Source organism: Sebastes umbrosus, chromosome 17 (genome assembly GCF_015220745.1).
Source record: "Sebastes umbrosus isolate fSebUmb1 chromosome 17, fSebUmb1.pri, whole genome shotgun sequence".
Classification (NCBI taxonomy): domain Eukaryota; kingdom Metazoa; phylum Chordata; class Actinopteri; order Perciformes; family Sebastidae; genus Sebastes; species Sebastes umbrosus.
Genome location: NC_051285.1, coordinates 12,363,269 through 12,381,174, shown reverse-complemented (window position 1 = coordinate 12,381,174; position 17,906 = coordinate 12,363,269). Strand labels below are relative to the sequence as shown.

Below are 17,906 nucleotides of genomic sequence, written 5' to 3'. Positions count from 1 at the left end.
TTTTTCATATAATGCAATTTACAACAAATATGTCAATAATGAATATCCTTTTACATTTGCACATTTTAGTGTTTCAGTAACTATATACTTTTTTTTGTGCCGTAGGTTACGGTGCTGGCTCAGCTAAAGCACGCAAATATGGTGAGACAGTTTTTGCTAAATATCAAAATAACATGATGAATATGTAGTGTGTGTATTTACCAACCTCTTTTAGTCCATAGCTGAGACACGCTCAAATTGTCTTTAACCTCTCCAGGTCTGCTGGGCGGTGCAGGCACTGGTGCCGTTGGAGGCCTTGGAAGGGGAGGACCAGGTGGAGGAGCTGGAGTTGGTCTCGGCACAGGAGGGGGGACAGGTGGGCTGGGTGGTGGCTATGGTTTTGGTCCAGGTGGAGCAGGCACCGGTGCAGCTGGGGGCCTTGGAGGTGGAGGACCGGGAGGAGGAGTTGGACTCGGCACAGGAGTGGGACCTGGCTCTGGGGTTGGTTTTGGTCCAGGTGGTGCCGGCACTGGGTCAGGTGGTCTTGGTTATGGTCCTGGTGGTGCTGGCACTGGCCCTGGAGGAGCGGGCTATGGGCCAGGTAGAACTGGGTACGGTCCAGGTGGAACTGGAACTGGATTAGGAGGAGCAGGAACAGGACCTGGAGGTAATTATGAATCAGTAGATTTAGGGTTTTTGTAAAATGTTGCCTATAATTATGCAATAGCAATGACTTAAGGATACAGACTGTATTGCATTAGCAATCACAAATGTATAATTACTGTTTGTGTTTCAGGGTATGATGCCAATGCCAAAGCTCGTAAATATGGTAAGAATTATATAATTGAAAAACTGTATACTGTATCATTATTGTATAATTGTATTTAGAATATCAGAACAAATAAAACATGACTGTTCTGCTCATAGGCATGTTAAGTGGAGCACTTGGAGGTCCAGGAAGCGCAGGAGGAGTCAGGCCTGGTGGTGCTGGTACAGGCTACGGACCAGGAGGAGTTGGACCAGGTGGTGCTGGTACTGGCTATGGACCAGGAGGAGGAGTTGGACCTGGTGGTGCTGGTACTGGCTATGGACCAGGAGGAGGAGTTGGACCTGGTGGTGCTGGTACTGGCTATGGACCAGGAGGAGGAGTTGGACCTGGTGGTGCTGGTACTGGCTATGGACCAGGAGGAGGAGTTGGACCAGGTGGTGCTGGTACAGGCTATGGACCAGGAGGAGGAGTTGGACCTGGTGGTGCTGGTACAGGCTATGGACCAGGAGGAGGAGTTGGACTAGGTGGTGCTGGTACTGGCTATGGACCAGGAGGAGTTGGACCCGGTGGTGCTGGTACTGGCTATGGACCAGGAGGAGCTGGAGCTGGTGGTGCTGGCACAGGCTATGGACCAGGAGGAGTTGGACCCGGTGGTGCTGGCTATGGACCAGGAGGAGTTGGACCTGGTGGTGCTGGTACTGGCTATAGACCAGGTGGTGCTGGTACAGGTTATGGACCAGGTGGAGGAGTTGGACCTGGTGGTGCTGGTACAGGCTATGGACCAGGTGGAGGAGTTGGACCTGGTGGTGCTGGTACAGGCTATGGACCAGGTGGAGGAGTTGGACCTGGTGGTGCTGGTACAGGCTATGGACCAGGTGGAGGAGTTGGACCTGGTGGTGCTGGCTATGGACCTGGAGGTACGATGAAAGATAAGGATGAAAAATAAAATAAGGAGGCATGTCTGACTTCAAATAGATCCCCTGGTTAATATAATACTAAAAGATCTTGATGTGTCTGTGTTTCGTAGGTTATGCTGGTGCCAAAGCCCGAAAATATGGTAAGAAACAAAAATAGAAGTATTAAAAAAATTATATATATATATATATATATATATATATATATATATATATATATTCTTTTTTAATATTTACTGAATGCAGATTTATCCGTTCATCATCAACTGTTTTTTTTTGTTTTTTACAGTAAATCTGTGTATCAACAGAAAAAACTATAATACATGATACACATATTCAGTGATATCCAATTCGGCATAAAACGCAGCAATTATTAATGTTATCAATTATATCTAGACTCTTTCCAGCTATAACATGTCAACATGTCTGCCATGAAAACAGACTGTTGTTTGTCAATAGAGCGCAAAGTGCTATAGGGTAAGTTTATATTTTCTAATAAAATGTTGCTCTCTGCAGGTCTGCCTGGAGGTGCTGGGGGTGCCCTGGGCGCAGGAGGACTAGGTGGTGGACCTGGTTCTGGGCTCGGAATAGGAGGAGGGGTCCCTGGACGAGGTGTTGGAATAGCAACTGGTGGCGGACCTGGAGCAGGACTGGGGACTGGTGTGATACCTGGTTCTGGTGTTGGAACGGGAGGTGGACCGGCTGGCTTTGGACCAGGCAGTGTTGGAGGTATGAAGAGAAGAACAACATTCTCACAGTTCCTCAGAAACTGTATGAAACAAATAGAAACACAGATTATTAAACATATGATGCACATGTACACAAATAATCTACTCAATTACCATAGTTGCCCATCTTTAATTCATGTGGTCATTGTTAATATTGATTAGTGGAGTTTTAACACCAGCATACTGCAGCTATAACAACCTTGTCACAATTACAGGACTGTATGAATAGTGCTGAATGTGTGCACATTGAGATATTCCTGAACCCACACGATTATATGAACTAATTTTGTAGTGTGCACGTATTTTAATTCTCCTGTGTTTCTCTCACATGATATCCTGGGAACTAAGTCTCTCAAATATGGTGTGATTTCTACGTTATTTTTGGAAGAATAGCACGATTTGATCAATGTTCTTAAGAAAAACTGCAGTATGCAAAAGAAAGGCTCAAAACATGATATCAATTTGATCAACACAATAATTTTCTGTTTATTTCAAGACATTTCTGAGGCAGTTAAATGTCTAATTGTCTTTTCATAAGCAACAACAACTCAACATTTAATATTTCCATGCAAGAAATAACTTAGAGTAGGTGTTTTTTTCAAACATTTTAAGACGGTATATAGAAGAAAGCCTTTATTAGAGCTAAAGTCCTCACACATTTGCTCCCCCCTAGGGCTTCCTGGTGGAGGAAGAACAGGATACGGACCTGGTGGGTATGGGCCTGGGCCTGGGACTGGTTACGGACCAGGTGGAGGCTATGGTGTAGGACCAGGGGCTGGATATGGAACAGGTTCAGGGGCAGTTTTAATTTAGATAAATCTTACCAAACTCAAATTAAGCTAAATCCTAACTTGTCAAAATGATTTCTGTTATTTACAGGCTATGGAGCTGGATCAAAACCTGCAAAATACGGTATCACAATGTCCCTGTTTTGTTTATTGAAAACATAATGATGGATGGTTTACCCAAACTGCAGTAAAAGCTAAATTATTTTCATATGATCCTGATGCAGGTCAAGGTGGAATAGGTGCTGGTGGGGTACTTGGAGGTGGAGCAGGACGAGGTGGTAAGTTGTTTATGTATGATGACATTGAGCATTACAAGCAGAGAGCAATACAGATTTGTTTTCTTTTTGCTTGCGCTGATGCTTCTTTCTATTTGTTGGTATTTGTTTTTCAATGATACACTCCCCAAACCCTTTTGACGGAGTTTCTCATACTCCATTTATTGTCTTGTGTAATTTTATAGGTGGTTATGGACCAGGAAGCTTTGGAACTGGCACAGGTTGGTTGCATTAGTCACTGACTCTAATGGTCACTTTTAACTACTTATCTCATCTGTCCGAATGCCTTTTTTAAATCATTGTGTTTTATGGTACTTTTATAGTTGATACATAAAACCAAATTGTATTTGTTGTGATCCTCAGGCTATGGCACAACTGGATCTAAAGCTGCTAAGTACGGTAAGGTGTACTTTGACAAGACTCTGTGTCGAGTAGAACATTATGTGTATATTATATAATTGTTTAGGAGGAATAGAGCTGTTTATAAACACCTTTTTTTAATTGAACAATTATCTCTTTATGAACTGTAGGGCTACCTGGTGGAGTTGTACCTGGGGCAGGAGCAGGGACTGGCACTGCAGGATCTGGCACAGGGACCGGCACTGCAGGACCTGGCACAGGGACTGGCACTGCAGGATCTGGTACAGGGACCGGCACTGCAGGACTTGGCACAGGGACTGGCACTGCAGGATCTGGCACAGGGACCGGCACTGCAGGACCTGGCACAGGGACCGGCACTGGCATTTCAGTGAATGGCACCGACACAAGCAGCAGTGCAGGGACAACAGCTGGACCCAGTGGTAAGCTTCTGTTTTGAGAGTTAAGAATACACATTTGTCAATTATTAATAATTAATCAGATAATCTATGTGTGATCAACTATGTCTGTTGGATCAGGAGGAGGAGGAGGAGGAGGAGGAAGAGGAGGAGCCACAGGAGGCACCCCAGCTCCAACATCAGAAGGTACCTGCAGTGTTAGCACAAAGCAGTTGGTGACAACACACTTTAGTCACATATTACACATATTACTACATTTACTTATAGGGTTTACAGTACATTAGTTTTAATAAAAATATACTTAACAAGGATGGAAAAGACAGTGATGGAGGTGAGCTTCCAAATTAGAGGAATAAGAAAGAGAAAACTGGCTTATCTATAAATGAGTTTGCCATTGTCTTTGTTTGATTTATTCAGTTCACACACTTATCCAAAGCCCCTTTACTTACATACATACATACATACATACAGACATACATACAGTACTATTTTAAAATCTCAGTCCTTTTAATATTTGAACCTTATTCCAGGTGATGGTGGTGCTGTGATAGAGGGATCTGGAAGTTCTGGAGGAGAAGGTGTGTTTAACTTGCTAGATTCTGGAGAACCTGTCTTTTCTTACCTTGAAATCATGCACAGATTGTGTGCATAGATGACAACAATCATCACAAACACTGACATTCAGGTCCGTCCAAGGATGTAATAATTATACAAGATGGCCCACAGTCTCCATGGCAAACACCAGTGAAAATTAAGGAACAACACACTATGCTATATTGAATATTAAACTATTCTTTCAATATCACACACTCTACATCTTGTTAAAAAGTGTCCGTGTGTGTGTGTGTGTGTGTGTGTGTTTTAAAACAGGAGGTACTGGCGTAGCTGGCAGGCCAGTGGGTGCAGGAGGTGATGGAGATGGATTAGGTGGAACAGGAATCCCCATCATTGGAGCAAAGCCAGGTATTTAGGTCATTTATAATACAAATTCAAAAGATATTGAAGTTAAGGTGCTAATTTATTCTGCTAGTAATTCACTCAAGAGTGTTCTGGAGGAAGTATTAATTAAATATTTTTTATAAAACAGGTCTCAACGGGACAGAAGTTCCAGGTCAGTGTTTATTTCATAGCCAGAGCTTCTGCATGCTTGTGTGCAAGCACTGCATGTTCATCCATTTCTGTCAGAGTGCAGTGCAATGTTTCCTAGATGTTGTTGTGGACAGCGCCATCATGAGGCCATTTATAAAATGTATAACTTCTGAACTTTGAGGTGTAGAAGAAAACACATTTCCCCCCAGGGACCAGGATTATTTCAAAATCCCTGCCTACACAGATTATCTGCCATTGATGCTATTTAACATTTCTAACATGGATACATCATTCAAATAATGGATAACTTAAAAGGGGTCCTGTAAACATCGTACTATACTAATATTACAAAGCATTTGGACTATAACATTACAGACCCTTAAAGGGAAAAAAATACACTTTTTATGTGGATGTCCAATCAGTGTTGATGGTAAATGTAGTCAATTGAAGCAATAAATTCCTTAGTGCATGCTATATTGACTGAGAAAGCTATGCCGGCAGTGCCTACATGTGTGAATATCCGAAACAGCCAAAACAATGTAAAATGTATCCTCGTCCATAACATCCTCTGCACTCATATTTTGTGAAGCAATTTTGAAGTTTGCAATACAAGCAAAGAGTATAACGAAGTTCTGTTTTTGAGCAGAGCGTTTAGAGCACACCCGCTAACTAACCAGAGAAATCCAAGCTGAAACAGCCGGTAGTTCTTCCTTGCATCCAACTACGTCACTTTCACATCAAATGACGGCGCCGGATGCAGGAAAAACAACAGATTTTGCAGCTTTCTCAGTCAATATAGCATACACTGAGGAATTTATTGCTTAAATCAACTACATTTACCATCAATACTGACTGGACATCCACATTAAAGGTGTCGAATTTTCCCTTTGAAGTTTCAACTCAGTTAACCATCACTGGTGCAATATTACTGAAACCTGAAGGGGCAAAAATATTTATACAGCGTTCTTAAAAACATTAAATGTTTTGTATATTTACTAGTCAAAATTAAAAGGCCATAACATCCACACTAATTGGACCAAGTACTGCATGTAACATCTACAAGCAACCAACACATGTACTCGTTTCCTTTACATTAGGAGTTAACAAGAGTCAACTGACCATGTTGTTTTCATATCCTACAGGTTCCACAGGAGCCGGCCCTAGTAAGTTGGCATAAAAGTATACTGAACACTGAGATGTTACTTGTGATTACTTGTGATTTTGAAATAGCGTTAGCATAACTGAAACATGCATATCACGCTATCACAAATGCTTTTAATTTTGATGATTCTCCACTTGAATGCTTTCACAGCTGTCACTTTACCTGTACTTGAGCGTGAGTGTTTCTCTCTCACTTCCTATCAATAAACTGGCACCACAGAATACTGCATGGCAGACTGACGCTAGTTAATGTCTGAAGCTGGCTTCTAATATATTTGGCTTTGAAAAAGTATTGCAAAACAGTTTTCTGATTGATAGCTGCCCGAGATAACCCGTATTTCTGTCATTACAGTTGGTGGCGGGGCTGTGCAACCAAGTGGTACGTACAGCTCCATTAACTGTTCAGTTTAGTATTCATATTTTTTTGGTTGGTAAGTAGGTCAGTGTGGCTCACATTCTCTTAAAATATATATGACATGTCAGTGATGCCTGCACTTCCTGTAGTGTGTCGACTGACTTAGAGATTGTCACTCTGTATTACACATACAGTGTGGATCAGTTTTTCGCCTCCTGGCTTCCAACAATGATTCCCGCTTGTACTTCGGAGATTTCTAATTGCTTCCTCAGATTTCACATCTCATCTGCAGAGATTTTGTAGCTGAAATCACAGAATATATTCCCTAACGTTTCTTAAATTTCACTGTATAATATTGCAGGTTCTGGTGGCGATCTCTCAAGTGGGATACTACCTGGAGCCAAACCCCTCAAACCCCCAGGTGAATGAAATACAATCCTATTTACCTTTAAAAAATGTACTCAGGTTTCAGGATAACTTATAGTGCTTGCATATTACCAAACAGCAAATTACCAATGGTAAAAGACAAGCAACATATTGTATGACCTCTAATGAGAGATCATAAGCCAAACAGCCACCTATCAAAATGTACTATACATTCACTAGGGTTATTATTTGTATGTGTGGACTTTATGGAATCGAATGCAGATCAAAATAAAGAAAGCTCACCTGTGTTCGGTCTACAGGTGTCCCCAGAGGCGACACGCCAGGTGAAGGAGATGGAGAGGGAGGTCCTGATGGAGAGAGAGGTGGTACAGGAACCCCAGGTGGAGGACTGGGAGGAGTAGGAGGGAGTCCTACCAGTGCCGGAGCAGCAGGAGGTGTCTCAGGTGGTGCAACAGGAGTGGGAAGAGGAGACAGTCCTGCTACAGGTACTGGAGTTGGACCAGGAGGTGCAGCTGGTGGAGTTGGAGGAACACCAAAACCACCCAAAGGTGCCATTTTTACCATCTGAATGTACACTCCATTATGACTGGCATTACATGTACTGTATCACCATCCAATATCCACCACTGTATCAAACTTCCAATCTAGCCACTAGAAATGACTAACATACAGTTTGTAACTAAAAATGCTCACACTGAAGAAAAAGATGTTTATTTTTTAAATGCAGTATACGGACCTGACGGGACTGTAGCAGGAGGCGCAAGTGGTGGCCTTGGTGCAGTAGCAGGAGGAGTTGGAGGAGGTCCTGGAGGAGCAGGCTTGGTACCTGGGGCTGGTGGAGCTGGTGGAGTAGGAACAGGAGCCCTTAAACCTGGAAAAAGTGAGCTGCAACCATTTTTTGTTCTCTGAAATGTTTGTGTATTCATCCCAAACCTAAATGCATATATTACAATTATACATTATCCATCATAGGCTATGGTGCAGGTGGAGCTGGAGTTTTACCAGGTGGAGGTATGCTAACTAACACTATTCTCACCATCTAGCAAACAACAACTGAAACATATCTGAAATACAGTTTATCTTTTTTTTATCTTTTACAGGCCTACGTTACCCGATTGGAGCCGGAGTAGGACAGGGGGCTGGAAAATCAGGCAAAGGTTCAACTATGTTCTCTTCTCTTAAATAAGGACTTCAGCAATGAAAGAAGCTACATGATACATTTAATGTTTTTATCTTTCTATCAGTATATGGGACTCTTGGAGCAGGAGGCCAGGGAGGGGTTGTGCCTGGCGGTTATGGAGCTGGTCCTGGTGGCTATGGTACTGGTCCAGGAGGTTATGGTGCAGGACCCGGAGGTTACGGGACTGGCCCAGGTGGCTATGGTGCTGGGCCTGGTGGATATGGAGTCGGACCTGGAGGCTATGGAGGCCAGACTGGAGGCAGAGGCATTGGTGTTGGTCCTGGGGGTGCCGGGACCCTCGGAGTTGGAACTGGTGCTGGAGGTTTAGGAGGAGGAGTAGGAGCAGGCCCTGGTGGAGTCGGTGGTGGACTGGGGAGATATGGTGGTGGTGTGGGTCCTGGTGGTAAGTTGACCTCTATGAAAATGTTGTACAGTGTGACTCAATTTAATCAATCTAATTTAAAAAAAACATGTAATTGTAATACTGGTCAACTTATCTTATCTGCTCTGTTATCCAGGTTCAAGATATGGCACAGGTCCAGGACTGGGCACCGGCACTGGCAAACCACCAAAACGTATGATAACAATTGACAGATATACAGAGCACAGATGCAAACATTTACACAGAAAACTGAACCAATATTTGTTTTTAGGATATGGGGCAGGAGCTGGTGGTACTGGGGTTGGACCTGGTGGCTACGGGACTGGACCAGGTGGTGTTGGTCCTGGCGGTTACGGGACTGGACCAGGTGGTGTTGGTCCTGGCGGTTACGGACCTGGTGGCACTGGACCAGGTGGTGTTGCTCCTGGCGGTTACGGACCTGGTGGCACTGGACCAGGTGGTGTTGCTCCTGGCGGTTACGGACCTGGTGGCACTGGACCAGGTGGTGTTGCTCCTGGCGGTTACGGACCTGGTGGCACTGGGCCAGGTGGTGTCGGTCCTGGCGGTTACGGACCTGGTGGCACTGGACCAGGTGGATATGGACCTAGCTCTGCCGGGACAGGACTGGGTGGTGTCGGAACCAGGCCAGGTGGCTTTGGACCAGGTGGTGTTGGAACAGGACCAGGTGGAGCAGGGGTCATTCCTGGTGTTTATACTGCTGGAGGTCAAGGACTGGGGACAAGAAAGCCCCCCAAATCAGGTATAATGCTCATGTATTATAACACTAACAACAACATTTAGTCATGTATTATGTTTTACGATACATTCACGCTGTTAACTCCTTCTGATAGGCTATGGATCATCCTCACTGGGTGGAGCAGGCTATGGGCAAGGTGAGAAACTTCTTTATTCTAACACTTTAACACCTACAGATTGTTCAGTGCTACATGGATACTTTTGTTGTGCCATGTCATGATTAACTGTGTATGTTTTCTTCTTACATTCCTATATACAGTATCTAAATCTATATGTAGAATACTTTTCACTGAACATTGAGTTATCTGACTAAAGCCATGCTTCTTCTACTTGCTTTAAAGTAAAGCAATGCAACGGCTGGCAAGTTAAAAGGTTTCTTCTCCGAAGCCAGTGCAGAAGTGGGAAGAAAACAAAACAAAACCTAAAAAACAACTCAAAATTACAGCTTTTAAGTTGCTTAACTATGCCTGTTTTCTAGGTGCAGGGGTTGGACCTGGTGGAACAGGTACTGGACCTGGGAGATATGGGCCTGGTGGTTTTGGGCCTGGCGGAGCTGGCACAGGAACGGGAGGTTTCGGACCAGGCGGAGCTGGCACAGGAACGGGAGGTTTCGGACCAGGCGGTGCTGGCACAGGAGGCTTCGGACCAGGCGGTGCTGGCACAGGAGGCTTCGGACCAGGCGGTGCTGGCACAGGAGGCTTCGGACCAGTCGGTGCTGGCACAGGAGGCTTCGGCCCAGGCGGTGCTGGCACAGGAACGGGAGGTTTCGGACCAGGCGGTGCTGGCACAGGAACGGGAGGCTTCGGACCAGGCGGTGCTGGCACAGGAACGGGAGGCTTTGGCACAGGAGGCGCTGGCACAGGAGGCTTCGGACCAGGCGGTGCAGGCACAGGAACAGGTGGTTTTGGACCAGGCGGTGCTGGCACAGGAACAGGTGGTTTTGGACCAGGCGGTGCTGGCACAGGAACAGGTGGTTTTGGACCAGGCGGTGCTGGCACAGGAACAGGTGGTTTTGGACCAGGCGGTGCTGGCACAGGAAAAGGATTAGGAAAAAGAAAACTCAAATCTGGTGAGTAATGATCCTACAAGTAAAAGTATAAGGCAGGTGATATACAAATACTCATTGCACTGATGGAGACACCTATTTGATTGTATTGTTTCATAAGAAAAGTAATTATCAGAACACTGTTTGACCACTCTCATCCATTTTTTCCAGGTTATGGAGGAGCTGGGTATGGATCAGGTGAGGTTCAGGTTGGGATCAGGATCAGGGATTGTAAATATCTTTTTATACATTAATGTAGTATATAGTTGTGCTTATATATTTACATGTTTCCAAGCAGCAGGTACAGGAGCAGGTACAGGAGCTGGTCCTGGTGGAGTTGGAGCTGGAACTGGGACAGGCCCTTTTAGTTATAGGCCAGGAGGTGCTGGAACCGGTGGCTTCGGCCCAGGAGGCGCTGGAACCGGTGGCTTTGGCCCAGGAGGCGCTGGAACCGGTGGCTTTGGCCCAGGAGGTGCTGGAACCGGTGGGTTTGGCCCAGGAGGTGCTGGAACCGGTGGCTTTGGCCCAGGAGGCGCTGGAACCGGCGGCTTTGGCCCAGGAGGTGCTGGAACAGGGCCAGGCGGTTTTAGACCTGGTGGTGTGGGTGGATATGGACCTGGTGGCCAAGCAGCAAGGAAGCCTTCTAAATCCGGTTACGGCTCGTCGTTGGGTGGAACTGGCTATGGACCAGGTAAAATTCACTATTGATGCATATAAATATTTAATTAAAAAATTCTGATAATTAACAAGCTCTCATTTTCACTGGATATTCATCATACAGAATAAAGATATAAAACAATTCCATATTAATAATGGAATAATGGAATAATAATTATATAAATAGTGACTAAAATGAGTAACTTTAGGTGTGGCACAGCACAAACTGTACAAGCACAGCTTCATATTCTTCTCCAATGTGCCTGATGTTGTCTTTGTAAAAGGTGTGATGCAAGTCTGTCAAACATGAAAAATCGAAACTAGTAAAGCCTTCTCTCTGCTAACAGTATATTGTTGTGTCATGGATAACTTCTGAGGCTTTTAAGTACATGACTGATTTCTACACATTCGTACTCACTTGCCTGTCCAGGTAGTGCAGCGGGAGGAACAGGAGGGGCAGGAGTTCCAGCAGGAACAGGTCAGGGAGTAGGAGGAGGTGCGGGCGGCTTACCAGGTCAGTTGAAGTGGAGCACTGATACAATACAGAACAATAATACAAGAGTATGAATTTGCATTTTTACATTTTGAGACTTAAAGATGAGAGAAAAGATATACGCACACTTAGATCTATGCAGTATTTCACTTTATTCTAAGCTTTTGGTCTGGAATTTAATAATCTAGTTATTTCTACCAGCCTGTCCATTGTTGAATCATGTATGCCCTGATGAAGGTCTGACAGACTAAAGTGAAATACTGCATAGATGTAAGTGTGCGGATATATTTTCTATCATCTTTTGGACTCATTGATTCTTCCAGCACCTTAGCAAATATTTAGACAGGTGGAGCGGTTGTCATCCTGAAAACAAATGCATTCACAGACCACTGCACAGTAAATACCTTTGCCTACCTGCTGGGAGTCCAGTCTATTCAGAGAGGTGTGTTGTGATGCAGGCTGTAATGTGTCCATTGTTCCAGCAGGGGGTGTTGGCCCTAGTTATGGTAGGACGGCTGGTGGAACCTATCCAGGTAAGACAGAAGCACTTTGCCACACCTAACTCCCTTTTTTGACAAACAGCACATTAGATACACACACAGTAAATATTGTTAAACCTTTCAAAACACACATGGTTATTATGCACACAAAGTAGGGAGACAGAGAATGCTTTTATCCTGACCTTGCATGGTGAATATTTGTTTTGGCATATCTTCATTCATGTCACTGCTGAGATAACAAATGAGACCATTGTAAAGAGTATCAATTGTTCATTATGACTCTATCTTTCCTGTTATTGTTCTCTAGGATATACGGGGGCCGGCCAAAAATGTAAGAAAACTCCTCTGGGATGAGCATGATCTAATTAGCTTCAGTCTCTTAATACACATACTGTATGTCCAGCACTAACACATATATATACACATGGCACACACTGCCACATAATGATCTAGATGAAGACAATCACCCATTCAGTTCTTGTTCCTTAAAGTGACTTTTTAATAATAGTTTAGATGCTTTATTAATCACAAAAGAGAAAATTTGACACCTGAATTTCTGACGTATTGTTCATATTGTATATGTTTTTATAATCTCTAGTGTTGGGTATTATTCTAGAGAGCCTGTATAGGTCTGCAGAATAACCTCCTTTTTTACTTTCATGTTCTTTAGCAAAGGCACAGAAGGCAGCCAAATATGCAGCCATGCAGGCCTTTCTGGGAGCTGGCGGCTACAGAGGTAAAAAAACAAAAACAACAACACATTGTATTGCTTTACAGTAAGCTAGAACTATACACTGTGAAACATTGTACTGGAATTTTGTGAGTCAACTAAAACTTTCTCATCAACCAGAGTCATCAGAGTTCTTCTGAATTTAAGTGTTGTAACTTGAGTTGAGTGAATGTTACGTAGTCTTCTTCCTTCTAGTTTAAAGAAAGGTTACATGATAGAAATGTTTCACATTTTGTGGTTGTTTCGTGGGACACCGTGATGAAATCCACCTCAGTAATGATCTCTCTACACTCTGAATTCAACGAATCTACTTGGACCAGCTTCTAGTGTCATCTTCCACCCTTTTCTCTGAATTAAGTCTGGTACAAACATGGTTCCCAGAGAACTGGCATGTTTAAGAACGGTCACAGCCGTGACCGTTTTACAGCCACAAATACAGGAACTATGTGGTTTTGTGGTAAATGCAAAACTGAGCCTTCTAACTGAGATAATGTCACTGGGATGCAGTTCGGACTGTAATGCTTTTAGCCTTGGAACAACGTAGTTTTTAGGGCTGTCAAAGTTAACGCGTTAACACAAATTCTAAACTAATCTCTTTAACGCACTAACGCATTTTTTATATTGTAAGGGACTCAGTTTTAAAGCTAGAGAGAAGATACTGGCATCATATGAACATAGAAAACCTCCTAATGAATCTATTGGTACCAACCATGTCACACTAGCTTGTCGTGAAGGAGGTTAAATAATGCTCCAAACTTGCGCAAAATTTTGGTGAGGAAAAACTGCCGTGGCCATTTTCAATGGGGTCCCTTGACCTCTGACCTCAAGATATGTGAATGAAAATGGGTTCTATGGGTACCCACAAGTCTCCCCTTTACAGACATGCCCACTTTATGATAATCACATGCAGTTTGGGGCAAGTCATAGTCAAGTCAGCACACTGACACACTGACAGCTGTTGTTGCCTGTTGGGCTTGAGTTTGCCATGTTATGATTTGAGCATATTTTCTATGCTAAATGCAGTACCTGTGAGGGTTTCTGGACAATATTTGTCATTGTTTTGTATTGTTAATTGATTTCCAAAAATAAATATAGACATACATTTGCATAAAGCAAGCGTATTTGCCCACTCCCATGTTGATAAGAGTGTTAAATACTTGACAAATCTCCCTTTAAGATACATTTTGAACAGATAAAAAATGGGCGATTAATTTGCGATTAACTAGGACAATCATGCGATTAAATATTTGAATTGATTGACAGCCCTTGTTTTTAAGTGAAGAATAATTTTCTCTGTTCTGGTACTTAGGCGCTGGCTGTCAGGGTAAATACTGTGGCCGGAGGAGGAAGTGAGAGACCAACAGACAGGAAGTGACCTCATCAAACCAACAGTGGTGCTATTGCATGATGTCTGATTGTAAATGTCTGACCTGCCATAGAAGCTAAAGCTTCAACACATTCAACATTGTTACACTTTTCATTTGCTTAGATTTTATACAAGGGTCTCCTTCAAAAAAGAGAAATCATTCTCAACCTGTTATGGACGCGATTCCTCAAAACAAGGCGAAGCCTGTGTTGCAGGCTGCTGTTCAGAGTAGTGAAATTGGCCCTTGTTGTGTTGGTTTTTGGAAAATTCAGTGAAGAATTTTTAAATGTTCACCACTTTAGAGGATCCCGACTACCAGGCTGAGAACAAGATTTCTTCTTAAATTGTGAGGCCAAGCTGTACTATAATACAGTTTGTGTTTATTGTTGTTGAACATCATTTGTGTTCCTTTGCAAGTATCAGCATGAATCCTCTGGGTGAAGACTGATACCAAGGACACCCTCAGGGCAGCTCCTCCAGACCTGTCTGCGTGCTGACACAATGATTCTCCAAGGTCATACTTTTATCCAGTTAGACTGGGTTCTCCTTGGGTCTGCAGAGTGTAATGTTTGTTTTATTAATTCACTGTTTTTAGCTTTTACATCAAAGTGCAAACACTTGGATAATCTGTATAAAGAAACAGACGGCTGCTATTTTGGGGGAACTGTGAACAAAAGTGGACTTTTTTTGTAGTATGGTGTTTTGACTGGTCATTATCTGATCCCTGAAAAGTAGTCTGTGTTCATTTTAGGCCTCAGCAGCATCAACAAATGTGGAGGCTGAAGGTCCTCAGCTGTTAACACTCGTGAGATTCTTCCACTTCATGCACAACATTAAAGGCACCACTTTATAGCTACTTAACACTAATTGGTTTTAATGTAAACTTTTGGTTAACATGCATATTTTTGTCATTATTAGAAAGGTGTACTTGTTATGATTTTATGATATGGTTGGATTTGGCTTTTACATTTGCTGTTGAGGTAAGCATTCAAACTAAATGTGAGGTAATAGAATTAGAATACATAATAGTGCATTTAAATGGCATCTGAGGAGCGTTGATTACTGTGTTTTTCTTTTTTTTTTGGATGTATCTCCTTTAACACTGTTAGGAAATTGTTCACGTTTGCTAGTCTTTTTAAATTATGCTGAAAAAAAGCAGAGAAAAAGCGGAGTGCTTTATGTATTTAGTCTCATTTTACGAATTCAAGTGCATTAATACATTATTAAATATTTGAGTTATTTTGTGTGTGGGTTTTAACAGTTTTTAAACTCGTGTACTATTATGATTAATATAAGTGCTTTGTTTTCTATATTGTGCTAAATCACAATGTAGTCTGATGTCATTTGGATAACAAGTGTAATTGAATCTCATCTTGCATTTGAGCTTACGTTTTATGTCTCTATCATGTAGCTCAACGTGTGTTTTTAACATCTGTGTTCTTTGTGCGGCCTATGAAGAAAATGATGCACTTTTGTACACTTTCAGACAATGCTCTCTGAAATAAAGAAATGACCAATGACAGTTGTTTCAGGTTATTGTTATTTTAAAGCAGCTAGAATAATTGACAATTTTGCACAGGCACAAATGTGTGAAACAGTCAGGTTGTCTTCTTTTGGCACAAGGTCAAAAGGAGGAAGCTGCACATTCATAGGAGGAAGTTGGTTTTATCATGTTAATGTTTTGTGCTAGTGTGATAACCACAAGCTAGCCTGAACCACAAACTATAACCTGGGACAACTAAAAATAGTAAGAGCAGCAGTGAAGCGTTCATGACTCGTGGTGACTCATATCGAGACTCAGCAAATAGTACACACTACAGTCCATTACACTGTAGAGCTCACAACAATATTATGTAGTCTATAGCAGAGGTACAAGCAATGACTCATTCAATAAGTCCTGCAAGCAATGAGCATGAACAAAATAATCAACGATGGAGACTAAACCATAGAAGGCATTTAATAAAGAACAGAACTGATCCTCACTGTGACAGAAACACACATACAGTGTAATACAAGTTGTCACAGCAGACAAATTACTTATAGTACATGTCCACAGGGGCGCTTTTGAACGTGAGGGATCGCCTCGCTTACAAGCATTGAAAGCTTGATGGGCTGCCACTAGGCACCTGATTGGACGAACGCTTTCCCTCGTGGGCTGCTGCTCCTAGCTTTCAAGCCAGAACCAACATGGTGGCTCGTTTGGAAACTTTTTTCACTTGTGTTACAAAAGTAGTTCATCGAAATGTGTTTACAGGAGTTAGTTTAAAACTTTCTCGGGAGTTTCCAGAGGCAGCGAGTCGTGCCGGATGCCCCTGATTTGCATAAAGTAGCCTAGACCTCAACTTTAAGCAAATGAGGAGCGGCCAACGTGTCGCCCCATCTCTTGAATCGTGCCACCACGCTACCAGAATGCATTACACAGCTGCTGACAATGAATGGGAAGCATTGAAAGGACGGATCCTGTGGACACGTACCATTATTTTATCCAGTGGGCAACCTCGAGGGTCTGAAAAGTGAAGCCAATGCAGAAGTGCCATAAACTTGCATTTTTTCTAATAGCCAGCGGGGGGCAAATCCTCTGGTTGCAAAAACAAGTCTGATGGTGTAGAAATCTATTAGAAAATGACCCTACTTCTCACTTGATTTATTACCTCAGTAAACATTGTAAACATGAGTTTATGGTCTCAATCGCTAGTTTCAAGTCTTCTTCAATACAGCATGATGTTCATTTAGTAAATTATGGTTCCATTTAGAGTCAAATAGACCATAAAAAAGGGTATGCTTTAGGGCGCGGCTACCTTGTGATTGACAGGTCGCTACCACAGCGTTGTCCGACGGCTAAAACCATGATGGCAAGGGCCAAAATGTTGAACTCCAGGCTTCAAAACGGCAGTCCACAAACCAATGGTTGACGTCACAGTGACTACGTCCACTACTTATATACAGTCAATGCTTTTATCACTTTATCAGTTCGGTGAGAGAAGCACCCCTCAACACACACACCTGTTTCTGTCTTTCAGTTTGCAGGACTTGCCCTATGTAATGAAAAGTTGTATCTGCGGACATGGAATACCACTAGTATGAATTACAATCTGAAGATGTAAACTTGGCTTGAGTAATTGTAGAAAATGTACTTTGAAATAAAAGTCAACATATAAGACATCTTGTGATATCGTAGTGTGCCCGGCGCGAGGATGCGCAAGCCAAATCTGTGGAGGTCCGCGTCACGGTGTCTCGCATGAGCATAAACAAAGCTTTATGCTCTTCAAGCCAAACAAATAGCAGCAGAGCTGCTCTCACGTGGATAGCCTGAGGGTATCTAAACTTCATGCTGAATAGTAGCAATGTTTTTCTTCTCCTAACTGAGCTGTTCCCCCTTCTTGTGCTTTAACTGAATTATCCCTTTTTGATTGTTGTGTGTGATGAATACAGTGATTTACTGTAAGATCAGGACAGTGCAGTAATTGGAGCATTCATAAAGAGATTATGTCAGCACTGATGGGAACAGAGCTCATTTCAAAACACATAGACTCACCACTTCTGAGAAAACTACAGACTTATTTCAATTCACGTAAA

The 17,906-nt window shown here is 42.9% G+C and overlaps 1 protein-coding gene across 1 annotated transcript; it reads left to right on the top strand.

Moving 5' to 3' along the window:
• The first annotated feature begins 432 nt into the window (after positions 1 to 432).
• Positions 433 to 15,852, top strand: LOC119476375 (fibroin heavy chain-like). Its single transcript, XM_037749819.1, has 37 exons — positions 433 to 646; positions 776 to 808; positions 907 to 1,056; positions 1,303 to 1,665; positions 1,776 to 1,805; positions 2,179 to 2,391; positions 3,064 to 3,180; positions 3,270 to 3,302; positions 3,403 to 3,456; positions 3,639 to 3,674; positions 3,817 to 3,852; positions 3,984 to 4,061; positions 4,143 to 4,253; positions 4,350 to 4,415; positions 4,760 to 4,807; positions 5,100 to 5,192; positions 5,317 to 5,340; positions 6,461 to 6,481; positions 6,832 to 6,858; positions 7,196 to 7,255; positions 7,521 to 7,769; positions 7,949 to 8,101; positions 8,194 to 8,232; positions 8,322 to 8,378; positions 8,466 to 8,804; positions 8,920 to 8,976; positions 9,055 to 9,543; positions 9,635 to 9,676; positions 10,024 to 10,374; positions 10,405 to 10,608; positions 10,756 to 10,782; positions 10,883 to 11,275; positions 11,672 to 11,755; positions 12,217 to 12,267; positions 12,542 to 12,565; positions 12,905 to 12,970; positions 14,274 to 15,852. The coding sequence occupies exons 3-37, from the start codon at positions 909 to 911 to the stop codon at positions 14,315 to 14,317; spliced, it is 4,227 nt and encodes a 1,408-aa protein (XP_037605747.1). The 5' UTR covers positions 433 to 646; positions 776 to 808; positions 907 to 908; the 3' UTR covers positions 14,318 to 15,852.
• Positions 15,853 to 17,906: the final 2,054 nt, after the last annotated feature.

Bases quoted from the DNA above. Each gene is read 5' to 3' on its own strand.
- LOC119476375 (XM_037749819.1), top strand. From the start codon at position 909: ATGTTAAGTGGAGCACTTGGAGGTCCAGGAAGCGCAGGAGGAGTCAGG. The intron at 8,805-8,919 runs GTAAGTTGACCT...TCTGTTATCCAG, and splicing joins TGGTGGTGTGGGTCCTGGTG to GTTCAAGATATGGCACAGGT. The intron at 10,783-10,882 runs GTGAGGTTCAGG...GTTTCCAAGCAG, and splicing joins AGGAGCTGGGTATGGATCAG to CAGGTACAGGAGCAGGTACA.